Here is a 10,000-nt window from a genome sequence, read left to right as displayed (position 1 = left end):
AACAAACTCACTTTACTCTTAGCTTAACCCAGTGCCTGTGTGTGTGTGTGTGTGTGTGTGTGTGTGTGTGTGTGTGTGTGTGTGTGTGTGTGTGTGTGTGTGTGTGTGTGTGTGTGTGTGTGTGTGTGTGTGTGTGTGTGTGTGTGTGTGTGTGTGTGTGTGTGTGTGTGTGTGTGTGTGTGTGTGTGTGTGTGTGTGTTTTTTGAGTTTTGAGTTTTGAGATGGGGGAAAGGGGGGTGGGGGTTGGTAGAGAGAATTAGAGAATTTGGGGCGGAGGGAGGGGTATTTCCAGTCAGCCCCTCCTCCCAAATATCTGAGCAAGTCCCGCTGTATCCGTGGCGATGAGGGCACCAGAAACAGGAAGCATTTGCATCTCTATGGAGACGCCTGTGCCCCCTTCTGCCCCTTTTAACTCGCATGCTGCCTCAGATGCTCACGGTAGAAACCAACCAATGTCTGCTAACTAGTGTGTAGTTTAGCATTTACACAGAGAAGCTAATATGCTAACAATGACAAAAGCAGACCACAGAAAGACTGCAGAAAGAAACTAACACCTGGCTTTATGTGTGGTCTAGTGACAGTAGAAACTTTGTTAACACTTAACTTGATGCTGGGCATCATACGTATGACATAACAGTGTCGTATCTCAGTCATGCATGTAGGCCTATCATTATAAACATTGTGTCAAGTGATATTCGGTTATGGTAAAGACAGCCCTAATAATGTCAACTTTTCATGACCATAAAATGATTTGTCCATGACTGTCATGAAACTGTTTTGACACTGTTATGACACTGTTATGTCATTCATATGATGCCTTCATCAAGTAAAGTGTAACCGAAGCTTTGTTGACATGCCAAAAATGACAGACAGCAGAGAGACTAGGCTGCGAAATCCCATGTTCCCTTGCACAATTTTTCCGGTATGAAAGACAGCATGGAAATCCTAGCCTTTTAGAAACCCAAATGCTTAATGGGAAGGGAGTGCATGACATATTATTAAACAAATGAAAGCTCTTAGTTTGTTTACAAGTCCATCATGTTGACACCAGATGAGAAACCACTTTTCCTTAAAGCTTTATATAGATATAGATATAGATAACTTTGCAGCCTATTTTAGTTAAATTAGTTGAGATTGACCCCCCTACACAAGATGTTGAATCGACAGTTCCCGGATTATATCTCTCTTGTGATATAGTCTGCCGATAGACAGTCCAGATAGACTGCAGATATGATTGATACTAATGCCTTCAAACATTGACAAGGACAGGTGGGGGGCTTTCTTGTTGTCTGGCACAGGGGCCAATGGAATCTTTATCCATCCCTGAAACTAGTGTGTAGTGAGCTAATGTGCTAACAAGGCAAGGAGAGATTGTAGGCTGCTGACTGACTAAAAAAGTACAAATTAGCTGGCCTTGGCTAATCTATCACAGCATGAAGACAATACTGTACGAGATCAGCTAAATTACGCTAAGCCATATAGTGTACTAATCTCCTGTCTTGCAGTGGGCTTTGAAGACCCCAGGAGACCAGGCCAGATGGCCTTTGTATTCTCTTGTAGTTTGTCACTCCTTCTCTCTCTCTCTCTCTCTCTCTCTCTCTCTCTCTCTCTCTCTCTCTCTCTCTCTCTCTCTCTCTCTCTCTCTCTCTCTCTCTCTCTCTTTCTTTCTCTTTCTCCCTCTCTCTGCCTTGGGTACAGGGAGAAGTGGTCAAGAGGTGAGGCCTTCTCACGCTAACGGGCGTAATTATAACTACGGCCTCACGTCTTAGCCTACCTGAGGGAAAACATGGCACTAAGTCCGTTGACCAGAGAGAGAGAGAGAGAGAGAGAGAGAGAGAGAGAGAGAGAGAGAGAGAGAGAGAGAGAGAGGGGGGAGTACATATGACGTAGTGGAAGGTGGCAGAGCAGCACACAGCTCAACCTTAAATTGTTTGAGGTTTGTTTCTGGTAGGGACAGGAATACCTCTGGATAAGAAAAAACATTGGCACTCTGGTGTTGCCCTAAAGGTTTGACTTTGGTGAAAAGACCGGATGTGACTTCCCAGGCTCTATTTTTGTTAGCAGTAAGGTTTGTTACCTTGTAAGCATCATTTTATCTTTGTGATGTAACATGCATGGCATTTGTGTTAAACGTGTGTACAAGCGAAATCAGCTATTTCTCATACTTTTGGCTTGACAACTGAGTGTATATGTGTGTGTGTCCTTCCTCCTTCCTACTCTTCCCCTCTTGTGTAGGAAGATGAAAATGGTTGATATCGTAACGCAAACAATGCCTGCCGAGAACGAAGTGCACGTGGCCCGAAACTTTCTTACGAAGATTCTCAGGAGTTCCATGAGGTATTTCAATAAAGTAAAGTGGCCCAATGTTGGCCCAGGTTGGCCTCTCCGCCCTCCCCTCATCCCTCTGAAAGGAGCATCCTCAGCCATCCCATCCTCCGCTGTCCCATCCTCAGTATCCCTATCTTCCTCAAGTCCCCATCCCCCAAATGAACATCTTCAACTTGATTCCTTCTTTCATCCTCAGTCTCTGCTTCTTAGGGCGTCTAAAGATCTATCTCATCCGTACGTCATCTGTTTGTGCATCACCTCAAATGGTCTCTGACCTCCTTCCTTTCTCTCAGTCTGCCAGATTAAGCTTCCTCCCCCATCCCATGGTCCTCAGTAGCTGTACCTTCCTCAAGCAACCCCACCCCCCACACCCGAATGAACATCCTCCACCTCAGTCCTCCATCCTCTGTTTTCTGTTTCTCTTAGAACCCCTGAAGATCTAACTCATCAATTTGTGCATCTATTGGTCTCTGACCTCCCTCCTTCCTCTCAGCCCATCAGATTTAAACATCCTCAACCACTCCATTCTCAGTTCTTCCCCAGCTTTCCAAAGATCTACCTCAAACCCAGCCTCTGCCCATTCTGTGTTTCCACCTGAAGCGTACTTGAGTAGCTGCTAAACCTAGTGGTGATGGTCTGCATGTCCAAACTCCATATCTGATTTACCTTGCGTCACAACCATATAGCGTGGCCCGACTGCCCAATAGCCAAGCAAGACCCCAGGGGGCGGGCTGCACAGCGGTCCAGTCACAATACAGAACAGAGTCACATATCAATACAGCCTACAGTTATCAATGCAAACTTCGCACCGCATGTTGGTGGATTACATCACTGTTATACACTTTAACACTGTACTGTTACACACAATGATAATGATAACACACTTTGTTACATTATCAGGTAGTTATTACATTGTCAGGATGAGGTGATTCTTGTAGGTGTAGGTTTTTACATTATCAGGAGTTATTACATTATCAAGTTATAAGCTTGACCCCTCTGCACACTCTATGATAAGCATGATTACCTTGTTTTTCTGTTTTGGTTTAACCCAGTGGTTCTCAGCCATTTTTGAGATCCTAAAATGTTGAACATATGTTGAATGTAGACAGAGCTGTTTTGAGTTGCGACCTACCAAACTGGAACACATAAGCATGATTAACTTATCATTTCCCAGAATCATCCTCATTTAACACAATCTAAACCCACTGTGTTTCTCCACACCCATGTGATTGGGTTGCATTTGTTTGTCTTGCATGTTGCCTTTCCCATGACTTTTATTTTGCTTTTCCCATGACTTTTCGTTTCCATTCGTCTCTACTCCCAAGAAAGAGTTTACAAAATAGTGCTTCTGTTTTCTTTCCATTGACCTGTGGATAGCCACAATAGGCCTCTGTCCCTTCACACCTGCACTCTCCTGCATCCTATTCAGCATCGGTCTTCCCCAGCAGTGTGATGTGTATTCCCAGACAATGTCACTGGCTAGACAGCCGCCTCCAATACACACCTTTCTGTTTTATTGCTCCCGTTCCTTTATCATTCCTGTGGCTTGTTGTGACATTCATACCACACCTTTTCACACCTATGCCCCGACCCCCACCTGCTGTCCTGACCTCCACCCTCCACTCTCTACCCTCGCTTCAAGTCAGTCCATACTCATTAAATGTATGTGAAGATTTCCATTTATTCAGTCCCAGATACAGGTAGAGAAAAAGAGTTAAGTGAATGATTGCAAACTAAAAACAGCAGAGTTGCTTACCACTTTTCTTGATTCTGTTTTTTTGATTCAACCCACTTACTTCCTGTAGCCCCCCTCCCTTTCCTCCATGCCTTTTTATCGCCACCCCACACCTCATTCCTCCTTTTCAGCCTTCCCACCCTCTATCTGCCCCCCAGCAACCTCCACCCACGAGTCCATTCCATTATCCAAACTTCCATCCTCAACTTGTGCTTGTGGTCTTGTGCTTTGCTGACTCCCCACCTCCTTGGAGGAAAACCGTAAAGTTTCCACATTTTCAATGTAGGCAAAACAACTTTTTGGGGACTTTTTCCCATTCAACATTCCAATTGCAAATGAGAAAATCACCTTTGAATTGCGAATTGTTGAATTAAACTTCTATCATCAATGATGTTTTGCGACGTCATCAAAAGCACAAGGGAGGATGGGAGGTTAAATATTGAAGTGGACCCTACAAAAAAATCATCATAAGCCTGCCTTAGTATTCAAAAATAAAGGATAGTGTATTGTCCCCAATTGCAACTGAGTGCCACCCAATGCCCCCCAAGGGCTCTTTAACACCCCCTGGGGTTGAAACACTAGGGTACATTAATGTACGTGTAGCCTCCTTCTCCTCCTCCATGCCTTAGCTTATGGCCCTGGCTCTGGTTTAGCGGCGGGGAGCTGCCCTCTTCTCCTGCACGTGCACGTGGAGGATTACCCATAATCCTCTTACCCCTCTGACATGTTCACCGCCTTCAATCAACCTGGACGTAAATAGCCTGCTGTTTTTCACCACCCGACCGTGGTGTTCCCTTAAAGAGTTGTGATGTTATAGAAGAATGCTGTAGCCATGCAAAATCATCAAGACTGAAGCTCACCCTCAGTAGAAATAAATACATTTTTTAATTTAAAAAAGAAAGATGTCCAAAAGTGTTTTTTTAAAGCCCACTTTTGTATAGGCATGTGTTTTTAAGTTTTCTTACTGGGTGTGAGCATCAGTCTTCCTTTCTTTTGTATTGCTGTGATCTAAAGCCAAAGCACCACTACACTTCAACAGACACTTCTGCCACTATACGTCAACAGCCAAATCTTTCTACAAAATCATACAAATGTTGTTTCTGTTGGGATTAGATGGTTTTGCTGTCTTTATAGTTGGTGTAATTTAGGGCTAAATGTTTTTTGTATTATTCTGACTTCTTTGCATGCAATTCAGGAAGAACCGCTTCAAAGGGTACGTCGTCTCATTTTGTCCATACGTCAGTCTTTGAGTGATTACAAGTGGACAGTCAAAGTTGACTACCTTATTCTTGTGGAATCAGTGTTTGAATGGTACCTGAATCTAAATGTTGGTGTGTGTGTCTTTGTCTCTGTATATGTTTCTGTCTCCCTGTCTGTCTGTCTGTCTGTCTGTCTGTCTGTCTGTCTGTCTCTCTCTCTCTCTCTCTCTCTCTCTCTCTCTCTCTCTCTCTGTCTCACTCTCCTCTCTCTCTCTCTCTCTCTCTCTCTCTCCTCTCTCTCTCTCTCTCTCTCTCTCTCTCTCTCTCTCTCTCTCTCTCTCTCTCTCTCTCTCTCTCTCTCTCTGTGTGTGTGTGTGTGTGTGTGTGTGTGTGTGTGTGTGTGTGTGTGTGTGTGTGTGTGTGTGTGTGTGTGTGTGTGTGTGTGTGTGTGTGTGTGTGTGTGTGTGTGTGTGTGTTGATTTGGACCCTGTAGAAGGAATGATTCTGCGAGTAGACCACACTCCTGGCACGCATCCAAACTGGTGGAGAGCCAGCCTGAGACCGAGAAGATCCCACAGAACCCAGAACCGGAGCCAGTATGGCAGGCAAAGCACAACATAAGGTGAGACCTGACTGGTGACACTGGTAACACATGGACTTGAGTCTTTCATGAATATGTATAACAGGTAAAACACAGCATAAGGTTAGAACTGACAAGTAATACAAGGGGAACTTGAATCCTTTATGAATATGACGTGTTGGCACATATATTATGGGCATCATATTATGACGTGTTAGCACATCATATTATGGGCATTTACAGTTTTTCTCAATTGCCTACACACAATTTTCGGAATCGCTCTTCGAATTCTCAAAACTCTACACACAAATCTCCAAACCTCACACACAACGGGCCAAACTCTTCACTACCTCTGAAAAATGTCTCAAAACAATGTACTCTCTTCTAAAAACCTCATTTTGTCGTCAAATGACACACACAGACAGTCACTACAATACACATTTGCAGACCCATTAAAACACTGTTGGGCACAGGGTAAAACTAATTTCTCCCAGTAACTTGGGCTTTTTTTGTTCTGGATTGTATGGATACTGTGACATAAGTTGGAAAAACTTCATTCCCACAACACACAAACAGAAACAGAAAGATTTGTATGTCTTTTTCACAAAAATAACACAAAGATAAACCCCACTGCCTATTTGGCAGTACAAAAAACCCATTACATTACTGTATAGCCTATTGCTATGAAAAAAAAACTCTATACTCAACTTGAAACACAGTAGAAACTTATTTTCTTCAGTGTTCTACTTACTAAAGAGGATATTTTTCTGTAGTAAAATACTGAAATATTGTTTTTAGACTCGGAGTACACAGACGTGTATATATTTTACATATTTTTAAAAATATTTAAAAATTGCACTAATGTATTGTAAAATATTGGGTAACCGCATGAAAGTTATGTCTTGTATAACATAGTTTTGAGTTCAAAAACTAAACAAATGGGTTTTCTCCTTGCATCCACTCATTTTTCATCAATATGACATGCAATGTGTGTCCTTATGGGGTGATGATTTCAGATTATAAACCGGTATGAAGAGAGTTTGCCCATGTGATGAGGAAGTGAACATAGTTGCAGTTGATTGTAGTGTTGTGAATGACAGTGTGTTCCATGAGAAACCCAGTGTTTTTCTTTATGAAAATTGAGTGTAATCCAGAGAATTGTGTGTAATGGTGTGAAAAGAGTGTGCTTTAAAACTGGAATTTGAGTGTTAAGTAGGAATTGTGTTTAGTGTTCAGTGACATTGGTTAGGGGAGTTGGGAAATGGGTGAGATGTTCCGAGAATTGTGTGTGAAGTACCAGAACTTGTGTGGAGGCAATCGAGAAAAACTGTAATAGCTGTTGTGATAGAGTGTTATTAGGTGTTTGCAACATTTGTATCCAGGATAATGTACCTGAGTCTCAGAGTAAGGTTTGTTATTAATAACTTTTTTTCATTCCAAACGCACAGCTCTTCCTCAAATGATGTGTCTAAATGGGACCCAGCAAAGCAGCATCCAGTTCCCAGCCAGATCACCCCGCCGCAGGACATGGAAGCTGTGGACGTCCCTTCTCAGACCTCCTCTTCCTGCACCTCCACCTCTTCCGCCTCGGCATCACAATCCCTATCCAAGCACCTTAGCGCCATCAACCTCTCCTGCACGGGCCCCAACCGCAAGCGAGACCCTCCACAGCCACACGCCCCAAACTCCCTGTCTGTGAGTCCCAGTAACCTGGACCACAACCTGTCCAAGAACCAGGCGGCGTCCATGGAGTGCATGTTCTACCGTGGGACCCAGGCGGTGGGGGAGGCCGTGGGGCACCCGGAGCGCCCCCGCTACCTGCACCTCCCCATGGGGAACGGTGGCCGGGTGAGCCCCCGTCTGGAGGACCAGGTGGGCACCAGATACTCCTCCTCGTCCTCCTCCTGCCCTGCAGCTGGAGGAGGAGGGGTCAGCGGAGGAGTAGTAGGAGGAGTAGTAGTAGGGGGAGGGAGGATGAACATCAGCCCTGTGTGGCACGTTCCGGAAAACAAGAAGGGGTCTTCGTCTCCCCCACCTCCTCCGCCGCCCACCCGCAGCGATAGTTACGCGGCAACAAAAGTCCATGAGAAAGCGGCGCCCGTCCCCCACCCACAGGGCGGTTCTGCCACCTACCCACAGCAGAAGGCCCTGTCCAGGTCCACGGAGAGACTGTTCAGACCCCCAGAGAACTTGCAGGTGAATTTTGTTTTCATTTTTCTATTTGATGTAATGTATGTATTTTCCCCATTATTATTGTCCCATTATTATTTGTATGTGGGTATTGCTGTTTTACAGTCAGCTGTATGATACAGGGAAGGGGTATTACACATACAGTGTCTTGAAAATAAAAGAATAAAATAAAATAATGTTGTGAATTTCCAGGTTCCAATGAAGGGTGGAGTGAGACACTCAACACATGGATTCCCCACAGCGCCACCAGGGGCTCAAGGGGACATCCACAACCTCCTTCATCTCCACCCTGCAGCGGACCACAATGCCAACCTTCTGCCCCCTAATAACCCCAGTAAACTCAGCTCCTTGTCCAGCACTGACATACGGGGTCCAGGTGGTCTGGCCGTGCCTGGAGCCTCAGGACCTGACCATAAGCGCCAACATAGCGACGAGAGCCACTTCAATCTGCACCCCAAAAGTGCATTAGCGGGGGCCCAGAAGATGCAGAGCGTCGGGGGCTACTACCGCAGTCTGCAGGACCTGCCCGCTAACCTGTGTGGTGGTGGCGGTGGCCGAGGCACCAAGGGCAGAACCTCGGCCTCCTCGCTGTCCAGCACCGCTCTGGACCAGAGACCGGATCATCATCATCAGAAGTCGGACCAGAACCAGGGAGGAGGAGCAGGGGGAGGAGGAAGTTCGAGGTACTACTACGCACCCTATCACCAGCAGCAACAGATATACTCCATGTCTGCCCCTCAAGGTTCAAAGTACCTAGCGGAGTCTTGGAGAAGTGACTCGGACAGCCCACAAACGGGTAGCGGGAGTGAGAAGAGTGGTGGTGGCAGTGGGTCTCAGCGAGCAGTCAAGAACAAGTACTCTACTGGCCATCACGGACATGGACAGGGACAGGCTTACAACGGGTACAGCAAACCCATGAGCCCTCCTCAGGAATCAGAAGCAGGGGCATCCAATGTTTGGATGGCTCGTTCGATCTCTGACGAGAGGAAGGCTGGAGGTGTTGGCATTGGCGGTCACTGTCAATCACATAGCGAGCCTGGAAGAGCCGCTTCTGGTGCCTCTCAGTTGCACCACGAGCCTCTGTCGGACCCACTGTGGGTGACACAGCAAGAGGGCCGCAAGATCTGCCCCCAGCAGACCCCACTCCTCCACAGCCTTGCCCAGGAGAGCAAGCTGCTGACTGGGAAGCGTTCACCGCCCTCAGCCTCTTGCACTTCCACCACCACCAGTACCTCTACCGGTGCCACCATGGATGCCACAACCACCGCAAACAGTGTGAACTCCACCACCACAGCTGGTGGCTCCATACCCAATCAGGGTTCTCCAGATCCGGGCGGCAACAAGCAAGGCCGCCGTAGCGACCGATATGCCACCACCTTACGCAACGAGATCATTATCAAGCGCGCTCAGCTGCAGAAGAGCCGGAGCGCGGCGGCGCTGTCCTGCCCCGGTGAGGCGGACGAGGAGCAGGAACAGGAGGCTGGGGGTGTGTGGAAGTCGGCTGAGACCTCCACCTCCTCCTCGGATGGATCCTTCTCCAACACCTACAAGGACCACCTGAAGGAGGCACAGGCCCGGGTGCTGCAGGCCACCTCCTTCAAGCGGAAGGACCTGGAACTTCACGGAGGAAATGAGGTTGCCGGGGTCGGGCACGGGAACTTGAGCGTTGCGGAGATCCTGACGGGCAAGGCGCCAGGGAATCACGTGTCGCGCATCGGCGGACGGAAGCGCTTCCCGGCAGGCAAGCGAGTGCACTCGTTCTCCGAGCCGGACAAGATCAACGAGGTGGGCGTGGAGGGCAAGGGCCTCCTCAAGCTCGAGCCCCTTGGGTCGTTCGTTGACCGCAGGATGTTTTTCGAGGGTGTTACTCAACCGCTTTTTACCAGACCATCTGGCCAGAAACCAGGACCACTGAGCTCTCCAGAGGAACATGCCAATGGTGCGGGTAAGGCCAAGGGGATGGGCACA

At 47.1% G+C, this 10,000-nt stretch overlaps 1 protein-coding gene across 1 annotated transcript in view; it reads left to right on the top strand.

Moving 5' to 3' along the window:
• Positions 1-10,000, top strand: part of LOC134460184 (protein Shroom2-like) — a 61,371-nt gene that overhangs the window by 31,716 nt on the left and 19,655 nt on the right. Inside the window, exons 3-5 of the mRNA XM_063212636.1 lie at positions 5,756-5,884; positions 7,291-8,038; positions 8,225-10,000. The exon at positions 8,225-10,000 is cut by the window's right edge and continues 300 nt beyond it. Of these exons, the coding sequence (XP_063068706.1) occupies positions 5,756-5,884; positions 7,291-8,038; positions 8,225-10,000 (2,653 nt within the window). The remainder of the gene's footprint in view (positions 1-5,755; positions 5,885-7,290; positions 8,039-8,224) is intronic.

The sequence above is a fragment of the Engraulis encrasicolus genome, chromosome 12 (genome assembly GCF_034702125.1).
Source record: "Engraulis encrasicolus isolate BLACKSEA-1 chromosome 12, IST_EnEncr_1.0, whole genome shotgun sequence".
Classification (NCBI taxonomy): domain Eukaryota; kingdom Metazoa; phylum Chordata; class Actinopteri; order Clupeiformes; family Engraulidae; genus Engraulis; species Engraulis encrasicolus.
This window is presented reverse-complemented; position numbering and strand designations above follow the sequence as displayed.